This window comes from Euprymna scolopes, chromosome 8 (assembly GCF_053919585.1).
Source record: "Euprymna scolopes isolate OS-2025 chromosome 8, ASM5391958v1, whole genome shotgun sequence".
Classification (NCBI taxonomy): Eukaryota; Metazoa; Mollusca; class Cephalopoda; order Sepiida; family Sepiolidae; genus Euprymna; species Euprymna scolopes.
Window position 1 is genome coordinate 124,846,202 of NC_136489.1, and position 25,068 is coordinate 124,871,269.

The window sequence follows — 25,068 nt, forward strand, 5'->3', positions numbered from 1 at the left end:
AATAATTTTACTAATAATTCTTCATAATTTTGGTTTCGGTTTCAATTAAAGCTAATGTTACTCCAATTATCTATTTTTTTAAAAATAATATCAAGAATTCTTCATAAATCTTGGTTTCGATTTTAGCTGATGGCACCTTAGTGATGTATTTTTTTTTTTTAATAAATAATCTTATCAAGAATTCTTCCTAAGTTTTGGTTTCGATTATAGCTGAAGGAACTAAAGTTTGTTATATATATATATATATAAGTTTAGGATTCGGTTTTGATTCAAGCTAATGAACCCAAGTCATATAGGTATATTTTTTATTTGTGAAATCATAACTATATAATATATAAAAATCGATAGAACATTAACTCTCTAATAATATATACGAAATCTGCAAGAATTAAAATATCATGTTTAAGCGTATTTTACGACCTGGCTACGCCGGGCGTCCCTGCTAGCTTGGATAAATACATTTACAGTTTTACCAAAATAGCTACAATAATATCAGAGCATCTCCATTTACACTGAACATCTACAGAATGCCAACATCAATATATTACATATGAATGAGTTCCCTGTGGAATTTCCACAGGTCTCGCTAGTATACATTAATAAATAAATTTAAAAAAAAAGGAGTTGGAAATTAAATTTAATTATGTCATTGTAGAATTGAACCGAATTGTTGTAAAAGTTTAAGCAATTTTGTAAAGTAATATTTGAATCTCTATTTATGAAATTATGGGATGTAATTTCTTAAGTCATTATGTCAGTAGGTGTAGGTGAAGCGTTGAATAATTTTGAGCTCCAGAGGTAGTACTTTGACTTTTAAAAAAAATTTTTAAGGGTATTTTTGAAGGCTTAAACCACATCATATTTCTTGTTTTATTTATTTATTTTTTTTCTAATAGCTGTATATGCATTAACACTCCTGTATACATACACAGCGCTTGGTATTTGAAAATTGTCACCCATCTGGTACTGACTAGGCTTAATGCCACTTTGGTGATCCGATAAGAACTGATGTGTCAACAAGATTATGCTGTATATAGATATGGATGGAAATAGCTTCCAAAGTATTCAGTCTTTTAATACATTAACATTTGCTGAGAATTCTAAAGGTAAAAATGACTATTTGTCAATTTAAATGCTTCAAAATTCCTTTCATATTTTTAAGCATTATAAAGTAATCATTTTTTTTTTAAACAATTAAAATGGCTGACTTGTTTATGAGGAAGCAGAAATGTTTTGTGATGGATATAATTTCATGATGTGATTATTATTTTTTTTAATTTTTTAATAATATTAAATTAATACTTTACACGATTGCATTCTTTATTTTTATAATGAATTAAAAAATTTTAAAAGTTCAGACTAGAAACACATACACACATGAAAATTGGTCAAGCAATTTTATTAATATACTAGACTACCCGTGACCCGTTGGGTCAGTATGTTATATTAGCTATAGAATTAATGTGTGAGCTTGACACTTGTGATGTAAAGGAAATAGATTTTTGTGACATAACAGAAACATTTCTATGAAATTATATTAAAATGAAAAAAGAATATAGATAGATTTCTATGAGGCGTTCAGTTTATAATTTTTTATTTTTGAAAAAAAAAAAAAAAACTTACAGCAATTGAATTATAACTGGTTTGCCATACTTATAGGTAAATGTGAACTGAACAGATACCATAATACTTAAAGTTGAATTAAAATTTTGATATATCTTTTAATTTAAACGTGAAAAAAACAAAAAAAAAAACAATTGGGACACTGAAAACATACACAGTAAAACAATACGTTTTATTGTCGTATTGATTATTTATTTTTAACGCAATTAAAAAACGCATTTTCTGTGTTATTTATTTATGTTGGTAGTGTAGAAGAAAATGTATAAACGTTTTTAAGAAAGGTGTATTAAAAAATGGAGAAGAAATTTAAAAACGGGAAGGTGGTGGGTAAATCCCCGTTGTAAAATGCTCTTATGGTTGTCAACAGGTTAAAGTAGATTTATTTGTAAGAAAATTGCGTTAAAATAACTTAACGTTATATGAAAATGAAAAATCTAAAAAAACAAAAACAGCAAGTATTAAAAATTGTTTATTTGGATAATTTAAATGCGAAAAAAAATTGGGATGCTGAAAACGTACACTGTAAAACAATACGTTTTATTGTTGCGTTGATTATTTAGTATAATATATATATCATATATATGAAACAGGTCGATGATTATACATATTATTTGTAATCACGTTTTTCGTTTGCTTCCCATATCTTGAAGTTTTTTATTCAATAAATTTAAGATATTTGCTTTTCTAAGGACGTTCGTTTATTCGAACGAAACCGGTCCAGCAATTTGTGTTTATTTGTTTATGGGTTTATGTTTATGTACGCATGCGCAACCGGAAGTTGTAAACTGGATGTTGGGTTACAACATCCGTTACAAGGTCATTTCAGTTTATAATTATATAGATAGATAGATAGATTGAAGTAGGGAAGAAAATTATTATTCCAAGTATTAAAAGGATTAAAATATTTCAGGGGAATTAAATATATATAATTATAGTATGTGTTTGCTGTTTTTTCCATGTCAGTGCTGAAAAAAATTTAAAAGCTACGAATGATAAAAAATTTTTTTTTTTATTATTAAATGCTTTTTAATTCTGACACATTATAAAATAATTCTTTTTCTTTTTTTTATCTATCTTTTTCTGGAGTGAAGGGGTATTGATTAATATTGTTAAACATTCATAAAGAACTTCCAATCCCCCTCCCCAACTTTTGTCTGCCCCTGACATCTATAAAACTTGTTTTTTTGTTATGGAGCTATAAATCAATCAGTCAGCCACATTTTCTTTTTCAATGTACTAGCGTATCATCACTTATCAAGGCCTAAAGGCTACTCGAGGAATAGTTAATAAGTTTATTACAAGGACGATGAGATAGCGCTGAGAATCAGTAATAATGGTTGAAATTGGTCAGAATTTTATTTAAGTGAATGGCTCAACAAAAATTTGAATATTGGACTTGAAAAACGATCATGTTGTAGTCAACTGGGAAGCAGCCCTACAGTATTGTTTTTTATTTATACAGAGGCAGAGATGAAATTTATTTACAGTATAGTTAAATTAGTTTTTGTTTTACAGGGTGGAACCATAGATTAGAGCTCAGTCGAGGACCTAGCATAAAAATAACGAGAGTAGAGAAAGACTATCAACTTGTGTTCTGTGAGAAGGGGCTTGGAGAAGGGGATATCTTCCATTAGATATAACCTCATTTTCAAATATCATAATCTAATATATAAAAGGCTATATGTCTGTCTCCATATTTTCAAACTCTATCTCTTCAGAAACTAAAAGTGCAGAGTGGCGCTAGATGATGGTGGCTTTAGACATCCAATTATCTAAGTAGGTAGCGGTCTTCAAATCATATTCAAACTATCTCCAGTTTTCATAATATTTCTCATTACTAGAACTCGTCCTTGAGTCTTTGGGACATGCAATCAAAAAGTTGTCCCCTGCCGTCGACAATTATCACAGCATCACCATATCTCTTCACTCCATTGTTCAGCAGATAAAACTTCCCCCAAAAAACGTTGTCGACTTCCATTATCATGGCTTTTAAAAATATTTTTCACAGAATTTGCTAAAGTTGCACCCCACCCAGCAACTACCACCAAGCGTTATATTTGATTTGCATCTTGTATCCATTTTGATTTCAGAATAAGGATTTACCCCCACATTCCCTCGCAAAAAAAAAAAAAAAAAAAAAAAAATACAAAGAATACATTTTATCTTTGCTAATCTCTTAGATTATTTCAAATAAATCCAATTAATTCCATCCGGTTGAATCATTTTCATCAAATTTTGATGTCATGAAATGCTGTTAAAGATTTTTCTTAGCATTGTATATTTTCATTTCGCCCCTCTTTCGCCAAAGAAACAAGTTTAGCTGACATATTCATGTACATTAGCCATTGATTGTTGTTGTGTTGACTTGATTCCTGCTTTCCTATATGAAAAATACACTTTAAATAAAGACATATTGAGTGAGTTGGTGGGAGGAATAATTTTCCATTGTTTCGTATTTGGTGCAGCTTCATTTGTCTTAACCAAGCAACATTTTCACATATCTATGGCTGCTGTTCTATATGATTTAACTGAAACTCTATTCAATTTAATTAAAACTAAGTGATCTCGTCTCTTTCAAATCTCCAGTATTTTTATGCACTCCACCCTCGTGTCTTGCTACCACCCCATCTCTTGTTTTCACCCTTTATCTTGCTCCCTTCCTTCTCGTACTTCTCTCTCTCGCTCCTCAATTGCCTCTATTGCTGTCTTTTTTCTTGCACCTTCTTTTTTTTTTTCTTGCACCTTCCTTTTTTTTCTTGCACCTTCTTTTTTTTTTCTTGCACCTTCCTTTTTTTTCTTGCACCTTCCTTTTTTTTCTTGCACCTTCCTTTTTTTTCTTGCACCTTCCTTTTTTTTTTCTTGCACCTTCCTTTTTTTTCTTGCACCTTCCTTTTTTTTCTTGCACCTTCCTTTTTTTTCTTGCACCTTCCTTTTTTTTTTCTTGCACCTTCCTTTTTTTTTTCTTGCACCTTCCTTTTTTTTTTCTTGCACCTTCCTTTTTTTTCTTGCAACTTCCTTTTTTTTCTTGCAACTTCCTTTTTTTTCTTGCAACTTCCTTTTTTTTCTTGCACCCTCCTTTTTTTTTCTTGCACCTTCCTTTTTTTCTTGCACCCTCCTTTTTTTTTCTTGCACCCTCCTTTTTTTTTCTTGCACCCTCCTTTTTTTTTCTTGCATCCTCCTTTTTTTTTCTTGCACCCTCCTTTTTTTTCTTGCACCCTCCTTTTTTTTCTTGCACCCTCCTTTTTTTTCTTGCACCCTCCTTTTTTTCTTGTACCCTCCTTTTTTTCTTGCACCCTCCTTTTTTTCTTGCACCCTCCTTTTTTTCTTGCACCCTCCTTTTTTTCTTGCACCTTCCTTTTTTTCTTGCACCTTCCTTTTTTTCTTGCACCTTTTTTTTTCTTGCACCTTTTTTTTTCTTGCACCTTTTTTTTTCTTTCACCTTTTTTTTTCTTTCACCTTTTTTTTTCTTTCACCTTTTTTTTCTTTCACCTTTTTTTTTTTCTTCCACCTTTTTTTTTCTTCCACCTTTTTTTTTCTTTCACCTTTTTTTTCTCTTTCACCTTTTTTTTCTCTTTCACCTTTTTTTTCTCTTTCACCTTTTTTTTTTCTTCCACCTTTTTTTTCTTCCACCTTTTTTTTTTTTTTTCTTCCACCTTTTTTTATCTTCCACCTTCCTTTTTTTTCTTGCACCCCCTTTTTTTTCTTGCACCTTCCATTTTTCTTGCAACTTCCTTTTTTTTCTTGCACCTTCCTTTTTTTTCTTGCACCTTCCTTTTTTTTCTTGCAGCCTCCTTTTTTTTCTTGCAGCCTCCTTTTTTTCTTCTTGCATCCCTTCTGTTTTTCTTCTTGCACCCCCTCTGTTATTTTTCTCTTGCACCCCCTCTCCTTCTCCTCTTTTTGCACCTCCTTTTCTCTTTTTGCACCTTCTCTCTACCGCTCTTCACTCAACAGCTGTGTATTGCTAAAAATACCAAAATAAACATTTGCTGGTCGCAATGGATGCTTCCTATTGATTGTTCTTAGATTGCTTTTTATAGCTTGTTTACAAACTTAAAATAAATAAATAAATCTCTGCTATTTATTTATTTCTTCCTTCCACTTTTTCTTGAAATTAGTTCTGCATAGCAATCATCCCCTTATCACTGTTCCGACACAGACTCCATCCATGTCATCAACTTATAAATTCTATCAATATTTTCATTTTTTTGGTTGTGGATGCAACAAGTAATAAACATAAAAAGAATCCTTTATTGAACTTCGAAATCCTTTTTTTTATTTATTGAAATTTGCACACATAAAAAAGAAAAGAATCAATATTTATTACAATGAATCAAACTGAAACGTTGATTATAACTTTAGATAATGATTATTTGCTTTGAAATTCTAATTGTATAATGGATGCTAATATAAACCGTGTAGCTATCTATTTTGATAAATTAGCAATTACTTGTTGGATGTTGATGGGCAGAAGGAGAGGGGCTTGGGGGATGTTGATGAGTAAGCAGGATCATTTATTGATTAATGGAGTAATTAGGTCTCTCATCTGTGCAACTGGAAATGATAAGGTTGAACAGCATCAGGAAGTAACGGTGGCACTTGAGCAGATATTAAGCTGGAAATGAACAAAAGTGAAGGCGACTTTTAGAAGTTATTATTCATCTGTATTATAGTATTTAGTTTTATACGCTATTTTATTAAACATTTTTTTTTTTAAATTAATTTTCCAGGTGTTTGATGTTAAGAAGTGATCATTAGTTTTATATTGGTTCTATTTATAGAAACTGTTAAGACAGGTTATGCAAAAGAAGAAAAAAATAGCTATATTTTCGCCATGAACACTGAAGTCCCATTCAACGTATGCTAGCATATAAAACTAATCTAAAATCAACATATGATGGTGTATATTATATATACATATATACTATAATATATATGTATAGTATATATGATGGTGTATATTATATATACATATATACTATAATATATATGTATAGTATATATGATGGTGTATATTATATATACATATACTATAATATATATTTATAGTATATATGATGGTGTATATTATATATAAATATATACTATAATATATATTTATAGTATATATGATGGTGTATATTATATATAAATATATACTATAATATATATTATAGTATATATGATGGTGTATATTATATATACATATATACTATAATATATATTATAGTTATATACTATAATATATATATTTATAATATATATTATAGTGTATAATATATATATTTATAATATATATTATAGTATATATTATATATACATATATACTATAATATATATATTTATAATATATAATATATATGGTGGTGTATATTATATTGGGGGTTTTCTTTATCGATATTCATATTATAAAGCTTTCTTTCTATTTATTTAATGTATTTATTTGCTTCCCCACCAAAACAAATTAGGCACAAGGCCGTTTTTAATGTGGGGTAAAAACCAGCTCCCCTAAAAGTAGGCAAAAAGGGGGCACTCTGGTTACCAAAAATAATAATTGTCCCAGTATAGAGGGTTTCCTCTCCATTGGCTGGTACAAATTATCTCAAGTGCAGCATCTGCAGAACAGATACTACACTTTGATCCCGGCCCAAAGGCCAAGAACAACATGGTGTTTATTTTCTCCCCCACCGAGCAAATTAGGCACAAGGCCAATTTTTAATGTGAGAAGTGAAGGGGAAATGGGGATCAACTCTCCGGGGAGTAGGGTAGCTGGATAGTGACAATTGGTATGAAGGGTTGCCCCTACATTGACCAAGGTCTTATGTGGGGTTTCCCCCACATATGGTCTTTGCTTGCAGTATCTGCCGGAACAGATACTACCCTTTCATCCTAGCCCAAAGGCCAAGAACAACAGAAAAAAGGCAAGCCTCTTTTCTATTTATTTAAATATTTATTTAAGAAGAAAAATCACAAATTTTACAGAATTTTAGGGTTAAAATTATATAAAACAGGCAACTAATTCTTTTTAAATGTGGCATGAGGCCAAAAAGGGTGTGGGGGGGAAGATGGGTGTCGGGGGTCGTCCACTTGTCTATTCCCTATCACTAGTTGCAATCACCACAATACCGCATTCACTCTAGGGGTTGGATCTACTTAAAGCCCCAGATGACAATATGTACAAATTTTTTTTTTTTTTTTTTTTTAAACAATAAAATTATATACAATGGCTTTTTTTTTTTTTTTTTTTTTTTTTGACTTTATATTTACAATGAAATAATGACAAAATGGAAATTGTGATGTGTATGATATATGCGGATGAAATTGTGATGTGTATGATATATGCGGATGATGGGCGGGGATAATGAGAGCCTTAAAAACACCCCAAAATAAAGAAAAATAACAGTAATAAAAAATAAATGAACCAAATAAAACGTTAAACGGTGAATGTGTTAGTATTGACCCACCCTTACCTATTTGATTTTGAAATGCTTCCTGTTTTCCGGTATCGGCCGAAAACAAGGGAGCACTTCCTAAGAGGGAGTGGGCACAGCTACGGACAAAATAAAGGGGGGGGGGAAAGGGATATTCGGTGACCTCCAAGAAAAATAACATCGGGACGGGTTGGGACTAAAATAAATTAATCAGGACTGGGCTTCTTTGGAGGTATCCTAACACCTAAAAATAAAAATTGGGGACATGGAACTCATTTATACCAACTAGCTAAGGGACTGATCCACTACGGGATTATCTTGATCTGGTCTGGGGGTTGCTTTTACGGTCGGCGTGTGCCATGCCTAGGCAGGGAACACGTACTCAAGCTTGTTTCGTACAAACACACATAAACTAGCGGTGTGAATCCACCTCCTACTAAACTGTGAGCGAGATAACCTCCTTCTATCGCATCTGATTTTGATTTTAAGTTGGTGTTTAAAATACAAAATCGGATCCCGATGAGAAGGTGGCTCCCCCCCACGCCCGATCTCTATGCGTGAAACCCACACTACCAGTCTAGCTACGGCCAAGGTCGCTAGGAACACCATTCGTTCCTCCCTAGGCCACAAGGGATCTGCGTTGTAGACAACGGATGCTAAATCCAGGATCGTCACCTGATCGGGGACGATGCGAGCCGTGACCTCACTGACATACTCCCAGAATTCACGGAGCTTGGAACAAGTATAAAAAGCATGTTCTACGGTTTCTAAGCTATCTTCGTCGCACCGTGGACAAAAGGGACTAAATACCATATCAATTCTAAACAATATGTCATTGAGGGGTAGAGCGTTTCTAACCAATCGCCAGGTCAGGGAAAATTCGGAATTGTTAAGGTATCCCCGGCCTGGCACCCAATTCCACAGAGAGCGAACCTCCCCCTCCGACAGCTGCAGCCGCTCCCCAAGCGGGTCCGAAGCGGTCCCCACCACTAATCCCCGATATAATGCCCTTCTAGGCTGTGCAAGGTCCAAGGACCCTGGCATCGCTCTAAGCGCATTTCGGCATTCGTTGAAGAATCTTGATTGCCCTCTCGGCCTTCTTTGGCATTCAATTAAATGATTGGGGATAAGGTCGGGAAAAGCTGCACCGACCGCGGGACCCCAATCAGACTCCTCAATCAGAGTTCTACCCAGGAACGCCAACCTTTCGGCATTTTTGTGGCTAGCCAGGTCAGGCATCCCCAGGCCCCCATCTTCAAGACGTTGAGTGCAGACCTGTCTACGGACAAGCGGCCGTCGCTCATTCCACAACAGTAAGAAAAGCGCACGCGTTAAGGCCGCCATGTGGACCGCAGGCAGAGGAAGTACAGCCAATCGGTAAAGGATCAGCGGAAACACATAAGTGGCGCATGCCTCCGCCCTACCTTTAAGGGACAATCCCCTTCGAAGCCAAACCCTGACAGACGCTTCGACCTTGCTCTGTACTTCCGACCAGTTCTTATCTAGACATAGACCGGGTCCAAACCAAACACCCAGAATACGGACCGGGCCATCCGTCCAGACAAATGCGCCAGGCAAAGCATTCGAGCCCCGCCAAGCGGCCAACCTCAGGCCAACGGATTTGCTGAGATTGACTACGGCCCCTGTAACTTGTTCATAACGCTTGAGAGCCTTAATCACCGTAATAATATCAACGACGCTCGAAACAAATACGGTGACATCATCGGCAAACGCGGAAACCCTGGCTCGCGCACCGCCAGGAAGAGCAATTCCGCGCAGGGCTGGTCCAGCCACCCTGGTCCTCACTTTCCTAAGGAATGGTTCCAGCGCGAGGACATACAGCAAGGGCGACAACGGACATCCCTGTCGCACCGACCGAGAAACCGCGAACGGCGCCGACCGCACCCCGTTGACCTGCACAACTGCCGTCGGCCGAGCGTACAAAATGGAAATCCATCTGCAGAAGCCGGATCCAAATCCGGCGGTCTCTAAAACAGCCATCAGGAAACGATGATCCACCCTATCAAACGCCTTGGACTGATCCAAATTAATCAGCGCGGCTTCAGTGTCGTCTTCTAAATTTTCTATGACTGTACGTATCAAATGCAAATTATTTTGAATTGATCTTCCCTTCACAGCGTAATTCTGATCCGGTTCGACCAAGTCAGCGATAACAATCTGCAAACGATTCGCCAGCACTCGGGCCAGGATTTTTAAATCCGTATTCAGCAACGTGATTGGCCTAAAATCATCTATCCCCCCAACATGTGTGTCGTTCTTCTTCAGAAGTGTGACCACTCCTTTGGTAACCTGACTCGGGATAGATCCCGTGTCAAACCAGTGGTTAAACACACCCGTCAGAATCGGAACAAACATGTGCGACATCCTCAAGTAAAGTTCGTAGGGTAGTCCATCCAGTCCTGGTGATCTGTTATAGGCGACCTGCTTCATAGCAGCTATGACCTCACACTCTGTAACCCGACCATCGCAACCAGCCGCTCGGGCCGCCTCCAGGCGGGGCGAGCCAGCCAAATAGTTGCCAAACTCCTGGACGCGGAGCCTGGACAGCTGCGCAAAGAGATCTTCAAAGTGCACTCGAAACCGCTCGCAAATCCCCCGAGCCGACACTAAGGAGTCCCCTTCCGGGCTCTGAATTTTACGAATGTAGTTATCCGATTTGCGCCCGAGCGAATAGACTCGTTCGGCTTTGTCAACATTCACAGCTTCGTTGGGCATCTTTTTAATTCTAGCCCTAACTACCTGGCCCTGATATCGCTCGCTAGCCAAACGACTCAGATCCGCCTTAGCTAACCCTATTTCTAGGGAATCCCCCCCAGCCACCGCCCGGGATAGTCTATCCTCTAGACGCTTCTCTGCCTTGGCCCTATCTAGCGCGAGGCGTTGGCCATATTTGACAGAGAAGTCTCTAATGCTAGATTTGGCGTTTACCCACCACTTACTCCCGGTAACCGCCCCCACTAATCCCTTCTGTATGTGTTTAGTTAGCCTTTCCCGAAAGTCACCTATCTCCAGTAGGGAGGTATTTAACTTCCAGTACCCAGCTAACTTGGGGTTGCTATCTAAGTCTAACCTGGCCACAAGTAGTTTGTGGTCAGAGTGGCCTAACCAGTGGAACGTGGGACAAGATATGTATTCTATGTTGCCTCTTCTAACTAACAACCGATCCAAGTAAGTACTTGAAGCGGAAGGCCTGCTAGAGGGCCACGTCGACGTCTCCCGCCCCGGGTGATCCACCCGATACCTGTCTACCAGATCGCATCTAGCGATCAGGTCCGACAGACTGGTTTCACACCCATCCGTCCCGCTAGTCCCGCCCACCTTATCTGCCCTGGGGTCAAGGATGGCATTCCAATCACCCACTAGTATTAACCGTTCCGAACCCCCGAGAAACACCTCCAACCGCCGGAAAAAGGAAACCCGCTCCCGTACGCAATTGGGCGCATACACCACGACGACTCAAAACGCTCTATTTGCCACGGCAACATCGGCCACGATCAGTCTACCATCAGCATCTGCGTGAACAACGCTAACCGTTGCAGAAAGGGTGCGCCTAACTAACAAAGAAACCCCCCTACTTTGACTATCACCGTATGTTGAAAAGACATCATAATGCCCCTCCAGCACCCGATGATCGTCAACGCAATCGTAGTGAGTCTCCTGTAACGCAGCCACATCTATATTCATCGACATGAGGTCCCTCAGTACCCTAGCGGCTTTGCTTCGGCACCTCATGCCCCTAACGTTCAAACTACACAAGCTCAAGGACGTGGCCATTGTGTCTAGATATCCGCAACCACCGACCTAAAGTCTTTGCTAGAAAGGGTGCCGCAGGACTGGGCGAGGTTGCCCGAAAGCAACTCGGACGTTACTCGTCCGTCTCGCGCAATACCTCCGACATCCAGGGGAAACGTTAATTTAAGGGCTCTATACAAACAAGGGTGGACGTAAATAGGAACCCTACCTTCGCATCTCGGCGCCAGCTGATCGAGGGAGTCATGCCTCTCTTCCACCAACTTTAAATCTGGAATCGCCCCCCTGGCGTCGTCGATCATATTCCACATGGCCTTCGTGCGTCCAGTTTTTGTATGGCGCACAAAGGTCATGACTAGGGGGGCGTCTGGGAAGTTTTTAGGGTTGGTAACACTTTTCCCGTCGATTATTTTCATTTCTCTAAGCGGCTTAATCAGGCCCCTATGGCGCTGCGTTATATACGTGTCAGCGTGAAGGGGGTCTACTTCGCAAATCCGGTCTCCAGGAAGGTAGGGGAGCTTTTTCGTCTTTTCACTCCTTACAGGAGATACAGAGGCGGCTCTTCTACCGCTGTTAGTTTTTGTCGCCGGCTTCTCCCGGGACAACGAGCGGGCACCGGTTGGGGGGGTATCGAAAAGGGATGGGGATTTTGGTTCAGCCGATGAGGTTAGGGTAGGGGTTTTGGGTGGCTGCACCGTAGAGACAGTCTTCTCTACATTCATAGGGGACGGGGAACGGGACCCTGCCTCCTTGTTTTTTCTCGCCTTCTTTTTAGTTTCCTTTTTCGGCACTTGGTACTCTATACAACTTTGCTATATATGGGTCGTTGAATTGCATTCATCTGCAAAAGATCTAGCTAATTTGCATATTCTTCTAAACATCCATTTTAATTAATTCCCTATTAGTATTTTCGGTTTTCTTATGAGATCATCATCTTCAGTTAACTATTACGTGTAATCATATTCATGCAGATATTCTACATGATTTATACTTGTGTAGTATTTGCGTAAAAAGGGTTATAGTAGACACAAACCTCTTTCTATATATATTTATGTATGTATGAACCCGTTTTCGGGGTCAACGGCCAACTAGCACCATGTGTGTTGGGGTGGAGAGGGCTCCCATAAGCCGTGGTGAAGGCAACCTTTCTAGGAGAAGCAAATCTCTGATTTATAAAACCATAAAGCGGGAGACCAGTACCCGCATTAAGCTGGTCTGCAGTTTAACTTGTTGCTGGCTATCTTGTTCTTGCTTGTTGCTGGATCTCAACATTTTGAACCGAGAGAAAGACTTAGCTGTCGTACAAAGCTAAGACTCTGTAACATCACCTGTGTATAGATACTCCCTCAGGCATTTGTCTATAAAAATGGTCCTGTGGCGATGGAAAAGTTATGACGCATGGAGGCTTGAAATGCTGGAAACATGTAATAATTGATCTCAATGACCGTCTTCAGTATCATGCCTGCGTGAGCGTGTGAATTCACCAGTAGAACTAAGAAAAAAAAAAAGAAGTAATTTCTGGGCTCATGGACATTAAGTGTCTGAGAGAGTGGCACTCATCTGACAAGAGGTTTGCAATCATCATGTATGTATATATTTGTTCAAAAAAATTTTACCTACCAAACTCCTCTGTTACTTTTTGGTCTACAGATATGAAATTTAATATACAGGGTATTTGAATCATGCGAAACTTTATATTTGGGTTTTAGCCAGGAAAAATCGGCGCATAAGTGTGAAAAAAATTTTTTAAAATGGAATTTACCAGATGAAGTTCAAGCGACAGCATTACGAATATGCATGCCTAATGTAATAGCTATTGGTTCATATTCTAATTTTTAGTTTTGCAGCAAACATGTCTTCATGACTCAGGCATTAACATCAAAGGAAAAAGTAAATTATAAACTAAACGTTTTGGTTTTGATTCTCGGTGGTGGCGCACGAGTCATTTTTTTTATCTTTTTAAATCATTACTATATATTGGGTCCAGTATAATCTATATATCTATAAAAGTTAAACTGTCTGTGTACATTTCCCTGCACAATAACTCCGTCAACTTTTGGTCTACAGACTCGAATTTTGATATACAGGGTAGTGAGATTTGGGAAATTCTTTGTAATCGGTTTTCAGCCAGAAATTTGGCTGTTAAGGGGTCAAAGTTCAACGATTTGACCTTTGAGAACTCTACCAAACTCCTCCACCAATTTTGGGTATAAACAATTGAAATTTTAGATATAGGTTCCTTGGACATGGATCTAACTTAATAACGTGATTTGAGCCCCAAACAATAAAAGTTAAGGGGTCATAATAGGGGTCAAATTTTTTTTTAATTTGACCGCTGCGGTCTCTACCAAATTACTCAGACAATTTCTGGTCTAAACATTTGAAATTTTACATAAAGGGTATTCAGAGATAGGGCAAGCTTTTTAATTTGTTTGGGTCGAAAATTTGAGCTACCAATATATAAATTTATGCATGTATGTTTGCATGTCTGCCTAAAACTTTCGACAGAAGCGACGAATTTTCACAAGATCAGTATGGTTTTGAAGCTCGACCCTTCAGACGACAAGTACCGAAAAATTGGCTAAAACATTAATTTCTTCACCCTTAACTGGGCACTTTTCAACAGGGAGGGGTCGGTTTTTTCACCGATATTTTCGAAAGTTATCCCCTCTTTTCGATTTTCTAACCTTAATTTAAACCGATGTCACTTCCGGTTTGGTGGTCATCGTAACAGCATGACGTCAGGTTTTTTCCCCGTTCTTTTCCTCCTTCGCGGTACGGGTTTGAGCCTGCCTTCCTTCCTACTACCACTTTTTTTTTTTTTTTTTTGCTCAACACACTCAGCACCCATACTAATATAATAATAAGTACGGAATCTACATTAGTGAAAATATGATATTTACAATCAGGCAATGCCGGGAAGCCTCTAAGTAATATATATGATGGTGTATATTATATATATATATGCTAGCATCTAAAACAGCTCTAAAACTAAATATGATGATCATGTCTATTTTGACAGATGGAAAGATATGGCTTAAAAATAATTATCACTATTTCTTTATGAAACTAATTTGATATAATTGTCATTTTTTGTCAGCTGTTTCAGTTAAGACAATTTAAGATGGGTTTTTCTTTTTGCGGTTTACTTATTTTTGGCAACAATCAAAGAACATGCTTCTTCAAAAGGCACTGTATATGACCAATAGCAATGAACTAAAACGGAGGTACCCAAAATTTTCAAACGAGGGGGTGAGGGGACATATTGCTGATTTATTAGAGCTACATGGCCAAAATATATTAAAAAAAAAAAAAAATGGCCTAAACGTTTTTTCTACTGTTTTGCTCATTAGTTTTGCTTTTTTAGTAAAACTGGTTCTCCAAAACTTCATTTTTTTTTTTTTTTTTTTTTTTTTAAATCATTTTCTGAACAAAAAGAAAAAAAAACACCACTCTATTTTCACACATTTCCATTAAAAAAATTTTCATAAATATTTTTGTTTTCCTTAACAGCTCTGCAGGCTGTATTAAAGATTTTAATGGGCCGGATCTGACCTGTGGGCCATAGTTTAGAAACCCCTAAACTAAGAGATGAATGTTATTTAAAGCATATGCACATTTTTTATTTTTTTTTTGACTGGACGAAAACTATCAAAAATTATTTTTGTATATTGAGGATGTGAGTAGTCCTATTTGCACTGATAATTCATCATGTTTTGGTATTTAAGATGCTGCAAGTGATGCAGACTGCAAACTGAGCAACATCTCACACTTCCTCTTCATACAGTCCAATCCAAAGGGTTGATATCAGTCAGATTGCATGTAGTTATATTGACTCTTATGTGCTTGGATCTTTTCTGGTCTACCGCACTTTCTAGTGCCTCTAATATCAAGGCGTGTTATGAAATTATATGGCATAATCACATTTGACACACCGATTCCAATCAGATCACCGGAATTAAGCAATGATGAGCCTGGCCAGTACCAGATGGGTGATCATTTAGGACTTCCAGGTGTTGTATGTGTTTTCCGCTTATCTCGGCAGTGTTTCCAGTTATCCTGAACTTTTCCTTGCCAAGGTGTGGTTGAAGATTGTGTAACCCTTGCCACATAATTACATACGCAGTTGCCTCTACAGGGGGTATCTTTTGTCTTTCGAGACTGAACGGAGGCATCGTTACGAAATTGATTCAAAAGGTGGCATGTTGCACATGGCTGAACCATTTGAAGCATTGATCACATAATACATCCAGTATCTTACTAATACCAAGTTTTTGATGAAATATGGTTGAAGGGATCCATATTGGTATTTGTCAGAATATGGAAAATAGTTTTTGCAGACAAGATTCTAGTGGCCTCATAGTGACCCCAAGCTATATGAAATTTCCAAATTTATTGCGTTTCTATTACTATACATACAGATTCGAAAAAGTTGTCAAAAACCAAATATATAACAAATAAATTTTATCAAAGGCAAGATAAGTTACTTTTCTCACTAACTGGATAATTTTTTTTGTTTTTATTTAATGTAACATGTTTATTCAGCTTGAAAAACAGTGTTTACCAATGTATTGGAAAATTTAAAATGGCGCCAAAGTCTCTACTGAATATGGTAAGTTTGGGAAAATGAATTAAAATTAAAAAATATACAAAATACTGTTAAAAAACCCACTGAATATATGTCAGCCCATGTTACGGTAACATATATTGAGCGAGTTTCTAACAGTATTTTGTATATTTTTTAATTTTTAACTCATTTTCCCAAACTTACCGTGTTCAGCAGAGACTTCGGTGCCATTTTAAATTTTCCAATACATCGGTAAACACTATTTTTCGAGCTGAATAAACATGTTACAAAAAAATTATCTTACCTTTGATAACGTTTGTTATATGTTTGTTTTTTTGACAACTTTTTCGAATCTATGTGTATAGTAATACAAATGCAATCTATTTAATTTTTTTTTCCCCATTCTATTGTATAACTACATTATTCTTATGTCAATCAAAAAGAACCTTTGTTTTACTTTATCATTTTGGTCCCCTGATTTATCGGAGAGGGACTTATGTTTTCAGTGACGTCTGTGCTTCCGTGTGTCTGTTAGACCAAATAACCGTCCATTAGTTTTTCCTGAAATTTTTCCACAAATTGTATTTTACTAAATAGATGTGCACAGTAAAAAAAAAAAATTTTTGCAAAAATTCCTGTTGCATTCCCAGGGACTCAAAAGAGGTAAAAAAAAAAAAAATGACCTAAAATGGCCCAAAATGACACGTTTTGCCCTATGACTTTTGTTTTTTAAGTAATAGGATCACTCTAGAAGTACTTGCCATCTAATCTGCCCTGTGTATGACATGAAACTGAATTGAATGGTATAATACACAAATTTATATTCTACAAAAAAGAACTAGTCAAAAGCAAATACTGTGATATTTAAGACATAAAAAACTTGAGTATGGACATTTTTACAAATTTTTTTTTTTTTTTACATAGGAATCACCACTTATCAAGGCCTAGAGGTCACTTAAGGATAAGGATTAAAGAGTGTAATGAGACAATGTCATAGGAATCGTTAGTAGTGGAAATTTGGGAAATTGGATTACTTAAGGGGAACGGCTCATCAAGAACTTGTTTACGTTGGACTTGAAGACGACCATATTGTAATCAGCTGGAAAGCAAGCAAATGGAAGACAGATTCACAGGTGTGAAGTTCTAAAAAAGAAGCTTTGTTCATGGAATCTACATTTAGGTTTAGACACGGATAAAGAGTGGGGGACATTATTGATAGTGTTTTCAGCTAGACGAGTGCTTCTTTTACAGTATTCACTTGGCAAGTCCTAATGATTGTGACACGTCTTGCAGCTTTTTGAAACTGTCTTCATCGAGCTTAACTGCTTGCTGCATATTCTTGTTCATTTTGTTGTCGATGACATCGTCATCTGTAGGTGATGTTGGAAAGTTTTTAAAAGTAACGCACATCTCTGTCTTGTAGCCATCTTTCCAGGTTTTCTATTAGGATTCATTATACACAAATAATTTAAACATGACCGATTCAGGAGGTTAATACCTTCACCAGTATTGTGTTATTCTCTACTTTTTTGGGATTGATTAAAAATAGAAAAAAAAAAAATAGTACTATGTCCCAAGGTCCTCCAAGAAAATGACAGTAAGTTCCAGCTGCATAGTTTGTTGTTGACGCCTACTTCTCTCTGTAACAGAATGTGGACACGCATACATACAAAATGCAAAATGACGTTGCTGTAAGAAAAAAAATTATAAAAAGTAGAGAGATAATGTGAGAGAAGATGCTATTCTCTATCTATATAAGAGCCAGGTACGTCCAAGGATGGAATACTGTTGCCACATCTGGGCAGGAGCTGCTAGAAAGGACTTGGCCTGCCTTGATAGAGTTCAAAATAGACTTCGTAGCCTCGTAGGAGATGTCCTTTTCTCTTCCTTGCAACCTCTATCTCACAGAAGAGATGTTGCGAGTTTGTCTCTGATGTATCGTTATTTTCATGGAAAATGTTCAACTGAGCTTCAATCTATGGTCCCCCCTCGCCAAACTTTCACAAGAAACACTCGTCTAGCTGTAAACACTATCAATAATTCCCCCCACTCTTTATCTGTGCCTAAACCTAAACGTAGATTCCATGAACAAAGCTTCTTTCTTAGAACTGCACGCCTGTGGAATTGTCTTCCGTTTTCCTGCTTTCCGGCTGACTACAATATGGTTGTGTTCAAGTCTAATGTAAATAAGTTCTTGATGAGCCGTTCCATATAAGTTATCAAATTTACCAAATTTTCATTACTAATGATTACTATATTGTCCAATTTCTACTGTACACTCTTTAACCCTTATCCTTGAGTGGCCTCTTGGCCTTGATAATGTGGTGATGCCTATGTAAAAAAAAAAGTAAAAGAAAAAAGACTATCACATTAGAGATGTGGATGATGTCACGGCCGTAATGAGAAGTCATGTGTTGCGTGAGAATGAGGAAATAAATGTTATTACAAAAAAACAAAAATTTATTACTTTTATAAGTTATTACTTGTCTTATGTTCCTTTACGACTGAGTCTACAGCGTGTTGGGTCTGTGTGTACAACGTTATCAAACTATCTTAACCGTAAGGAGAGTAGAAAGTGGACCTTGAGTTTAATCGAATGCTGTGAAAATGGTATAAAAATGAAAATAATTGAAATAATCCCAAATTGTCTCCCTTTGTTGCATTGCTTTTTTTTTTTTTTTTTTTTACACTTAAAAACCAAATGAAATGTTAGAAGTCTCTCAATTGCTCTGTTTCTACTTTTTGCGTTGGATCGACGGCAGCATGTGTATGTGGGTGGCGTGAGGGTGTAGTGTTTTCTTTACTTTTTGTATGAAGCAGATTTTTGGACATGTTTCAAGGTACGTGCAAATTAATTATGGTCTGTTTTATTGCACTTGAGATTAATTAGCTGTAAATATTTAAAAAAAAAAAAAATTTTTTTTAAAGTACAGAATGGAGGATAGCTGAAATGGTGGTGATGAGAAAAAAAAAAAAAAAAAAAGGTCTCGCAGCAATTGAAATAATATTAACTAATTGTTTTTGTATGCTTTCTTTTCAGGTTCTATCCAAGATGGAAAGAATATGAGTCGATGCAAGCCCAGTCCTTACACTTCACCCTGGATGAGAGTCAGTGGCAGCATGACTGGGCCGTCCTCCTCAGCCTCGCTAGCCAACCTGGTAAGATTAATTTAATTATGTTCCGTGGTAAGCAGTGCTGGGTGGGGGTGATTCCTCAGGCATCCAAATTGAGTGCGTATCGAATCATATTCAAGCTATCTCTTTCTCTTATATTTATCTGTACTAGGACTTATACTTTTGGGGACATATAATTAAGGTAAGTAGTGTTATAGAGAGAGAGAAAGGGAGGACAGAGCAGTGATCCTGAGCATTCAAATTGGTGGTGGTGGTGGGGGGGGGCATCCAATGGCATATCAACCCCTTTTTCAGGTTATTTAATGCCAAATCCAGTGATTTTGAAGAAATTTTTTTTAATAGAATATATATATATATATATATATATATATACTAGCCGATTTACCTGAGCTTTGCTACGGATATATTTGTATTACACAATACTAATTGGCATTTTTTAAATATTTATGTAATTACAGGTTCGAAACCAAAACTTCTGGGTAAACGACATTTCTTGTAGCACTGGTAAAAATGTAAACGAAAGTTCTACATTACCTAGAAAAAAAAAACTGTACAGGTCCGTTTTCAGTTTGTGTTGCTCCCAAAAATGTAAATTAGGATTTTTGCGGATAAACTATGCTTGGTTGTGTATCTAAAAAGTACCCTATTTTTAATAAAGGAAAGACTTTCACATAAAAATTTAATAAACAAAAGCTACGGCAAAAATTGAATTACACTTGTAAATCATATCTAAAAAAATAGCACGGTTCGTAAACTGCAGAAGTACTAAACAGATAAAAACACCCGCATTTTTGTACTTCTGCAATTATTTTTCTTTGAGTGACGCTGTGACATAAAGCGACACCCCCTCCCCTTGAAAAAAAACCCATAATTACGTCGAAACTCCCCCACACAAATATATATTATCAACTAAATCAATTACCCAGACAGGAAAACATAAGATCTTTCTCAAAAGAAAATCGAAGAAAAAAAAGTGAAAAAAAAAAAAAAAAAAAAAACGCACAGGAATATATCTGATATAAAAAGCATTACTTTACCTTGTTTCTTTTTCAAAGTATTATGGAAACGATAATAAAATTCAGACAGTCAAGTGAATAGTTGAAAAATGATTTTAAAATCGTCTGTAGGAAATAAATTTTAACCTTACAATGAATCAACATTTATAGCCGAGATAGAGGGCTAACGATTTAAAATATTTCGTTGAAAAATAAAATCATCCTTAGCCTAATTATTTATTTTTTTTATCAATATTTGTAACTTTTACATTTATAGAAAATAAATAATTAAAACAAATCATTTTATCACCATATCTCTCGATTTGGTTAAAAACTATATCCGTTCATAACCGGAAGTGAAATATCAGTGAAAATTACTTAAAATGTGCCAGTTTAGCAAATAGTACAAAATAACTTGAATTAAAATAATTTAAATAAATTAACTTTAAATAATACTCTTAAATAGAACAATTACATCAATTACATTACTATAATCAGTAATTTTAATTGAGCAAATTATTTAAAAATATTTTCTTTAATATAATATGCAAATTAGATTAGTTCTATTATGTACATTGCCTTCAATATAGTGTATATATATTGATCGTGATGCTATTTATTTATATAGAAAATCTTATAGTAAATAAAATTTATATAGATAACCGTTTTCAGCAGGAAGTTTTGTATATATTAATCAAATTGTGAACAAACAAACAAACAGACAGGATTACGTATATATATTATTCCTTAATTGGAATATTTTATTTTGAGATGAGCATTTTTATGTTAATTTTATTTTTATTTCGGACTATTAGTCTCATCTTTATTAGTTGTTGTTTGTTTGTTTTTATTGGTTCACAACGTTTCGGCCAACTTCCTCTGGCCTTCGTCAGGTGGTAACCGCGACGGATAGGAACTTCGAATCTCCTAACTGCATTCTCAGCCATCACTGCCATCCGTAGTTGTCGTCGTCTCACCACATTTTTGACCAATTACCTCTGGCACGCTTTGGGTGGGATTGAAACCGCTATCTTCAGACAATGTTCATCTGGAACCGTAGAGATTCAACGTCTCTATCAACTGCGCCACGGGGCCCGTGGCGCAGTTGATAGAGACGTTGAATCTCTACGGTTCCAGATGAACATTGTCTGAAGATAGCGGTTTCAATCCCACCCAAAGCGTGCCAGAGGTAATTGGTCAAAAATGTGGTGAGACGACGACAACTACGGATGGCAGTGATGGCTGAGAATGCAGTTAGGAGATTCGAAGTTCCTATCCGTCGCGGTTACCACCTGACGAAGGCCAGAGGAAGTTGGCCGAAACGTTGTGAACCAATAAAAACAAACAAACAACAACTAATAAAGATGAGACTAATAGTCCGAAATAAAAATAAAATTAAGACAGGATTACGGATTTATATATATAATAGATATATATATATATATATATATATATATATATATATATATATATATATTTTTTTTTTTCAAGTCGTTTCTATTTAACCCATAATTGGGACCCTAACAAGTATTATCACTCCGGGTCAGAGTGGACCTGTGAGCAATGACAAAGGGTGGCTCCACACTCCCGCAAGCTGGGGCCTCATCATCGGATATAATTTAAGGTCATATCCAAGACTGTTTGTTCTGGGCATCACCAAACTTTGCACATCACTAGTGATAAGGCCCCAATTTTTTTGAGCTGGAGTCAACTCAGTTTTTTTTTTAATCTGAGGTCACCATTTATGAAGGCTCAAAACCATGAGGATAAGAGTTAACATGATGGATATATTGACAGTTGAATGATGATGAGAGGAAAGCAGAGCTATTAAATGATGCCACCTTCTTTTCTACTTTTCTTAGTCCCTCTTCCTTCTTCCCCATTCCATCTCCCTCTACCACCTTCCTTCCTTTCTCTTTTTTACTCCTCTAACCCTCCTTCCCTCTTTTCAGCCGTTCAGTGGAAGCCCAGACAACATTCAACAGATCTGCGTAAATTCCTAACCTCTTCTCAGATATAAGCATATTAAATCGAAATAAACTTTTAAAACAAGAGAATTTTATGACACATTGACCCTTGAAGGTCTCAGACATGGACCAAGAACAGCCTCATGCTTGTTAAAGATAACATCTGTATAGCCCTAGTTTTAGAACCAAATCCCCTCAACTCACAAACTCTAATCCCTAACACCAACAGGAAAATGAATGATAAATAAGTAAATAAACAGATACCAGAATGAATAAACTAATAAACTAGCACCCAATTCAACCCTGTTCTTCACACTCATGATGATAATAATAATAAAAAAAAAAAGCCTTGAGGATAGATTTTCACCCTTCATTTAGAATTCTGTTTTGAAAATAAGGGTTGTTGCCTGATGAGGTCTCTAGTTAGTAAATACTAATAGACCGAAACATGCTCATAACTTTGTAGCAACAAACTACTGCTTATGTAAAGACAAATGTGTGTGTGTGTATATATATATATATATATATATATATGATCTGTTATTTTTTTATTAGTGATATTAGCAGTTTTGAAACGCTGCTTTTTCTATTCCTAAACGATGTGGGAGTTTTACACCCCCCCTCCTCCGTTTATTGTGTACCCCGCACCCCTCACTTTTTTTGACGAGACATTTTTTTTTAATTTTATTTTTTAAATATTTTTTATGTATATAAAGGTTATCCATGGACACGTGTTTCTGGCTAACAGCTGTCGTCAGCATGGCTAGACTTTTTTTTTTTTTAGCAAGGATCGAACCCATAACTACATAATCTACAGTCTGAAAATATATATATATATATATATATATATATATAAAGTAAGTTATGAAAATATATATGGCAATTAAGCTACACAGAATATTTTGCATTTCATTCTCAGAATTCATCAGGATAAGCCTGACGAATTCTCACGAGAATGAAACGCAGAATATTCTGTGTGGCTTAATTGCCATAGTTATTTCCATAACTTACTACCTAACTCTACCTATGTATTGAGCACTGTTGAAGTAAATACTGAAAAATTTATGCATAAAATTATATTTTCGTATATTAATTTGTGATCAAATGAAGTAATCATATATTAGTCTTCGCGTGAAAGAGCAGGACACAAAATGTTTTAAATAATAATAATAGAAATATGTGAAATTGCTACAGAAATGGTTTAATATTTGTGGAGCAATTCTGGTTTCTGATTGGTTGGTAGCAGAACGTGAATTAATTAGATTCGTCAGTTCCTAGCAGCATCGTTTATAAAGAGAATCGTCCGACTGTGTGGGATCCTACCCCATTACAAGTCCAAAATATTGCAACAGTTTTGTTTTAAAATCCAAATAAATTTTTTGTTGCCTTACAATTTGCAATCAATTACAAGGAAAGCATTTGATAAAACATATACACAAAAATAACCTGAGGGATTATGCAATAATTTGAAAATTTACAAAAAAAATAAAACAAATCTCTAATTAAATATTTATAAATTTTAAAAGAATCAGAATCGGATCGGAATTGGAAATTTAGAACAGAATCAGTAATTGTATTAGAATCGGGAAAAATTTTGGAATCGTCCCATTACTAATATATATATATATATATATATATATATATATATAAAATTTGAGGTACACAGCTAGTACACTTTAGAATTATGGGTTATTTTATCACTAGACAGACAGACATAAAAATGTGTCTTCCTATATCTGGAGTGGGGATTAATTTTGTAGGATTTAATAAATCTCTAAAGAGTTTGTTTTCCCAAGAAGAGAAATCAAATTTTCGGTGGTCAAATTCCGAACCAGATACTTTTTTCAATCACTTGTCTTACGTCTTGCATGCATTGCAGATATGCAGCTCGTTAAACATATAGCATTGCTACATGGTTACATGATTTCATTTGCTGGAACTGAATAAAATGTTTTCTTTCAGGATTTTTCCTTTTGAGAATCTTCTGTTTGCCAATATTGCCCCAACATTGCTTCTGTAAAAAGTGTAAAATGATTTGTTGCTTTGAAATTGCCTCTGTTCTAATATTTAAATTTTTTTTTTTTTTTTTTTGCATATTATAACAACTATTTATTTTTGTTTGTTTGTTCCCTCCCTTTTATAATTTCAGGTGCATCTCTGGAACAAATGCATATATTTGCCCTTGCTCATATACTTCGTCGGCCGATTATCGTCTATGGGGTGAAATATGTAAAAAGTTTCCGTGGAGAGACGATAGGTTACGCTAGGTTTCAAGGTAAGTCACTAGTTTATTTCGACTCCTCCCACCTTTTCTAAAACTTTTTTTTTTTTTTAGCTGGTGTCACAGCTTCTCAAAACCCAAAGGTCACTCGAGAATAAGGATAAATGAGCATTAGGTGGTCAGTGAGACAACACCATAGTGATTGGTAGTGATGGAAATTGGATAGAGTTTAATTAGTTAAGAGGATGGCTCAACAAGAACTTGTTTACATTAGACTTGAAAATGGTCATGAAGTAGTCGCTTGGGAAAAGTAATTTGATCCACTTTCTCTGATACCATGAGCCAGGAAGAGGGAGTCCCTCAATGAAGCGTACTATCCGTG

General features: G+C 36.0%; 1 protein-coding gene and 1 long non-coding RNA gene across 4 annotated transcripts in view; both read left to right on the forward strand.

Moving 5' to 3' along the window:
* Positions 1-25,068, forward strand: part of LOC145283752 (ubiquitin thioesterase zranb1-B-like) — a 578,310-nt gene that overhangs the window by 537,344 nt on the left and 15,898 nt on the right. For all 3 annotated transcript variants that reach the window (XM_080132814.1, XM_080132813.1, XM_080132815.1), the window contains 2 exons: positions 19,409-19,527; positions 24,615-24,740. In XM_080132814.1, coding sequence (XP_079988940.1) covers positions 19,409-19,527; positions 24,615-24,740 — 245 coding nt within the window. The remainder of the gene's footprint in view (positions 1-19,408; positions 19,528-24,614; positions 24,741-25,068) is intronic.
* The window catches only part of LOC145283756 (uncharacterized), a 259,776-nt gene that overhangs the window by 212,082 nt on the left and 22,626 nt on the right, over positions 1-25,068 (forward strand). The gene's annotated exons all lie outside the window — the stretch shown is intronic.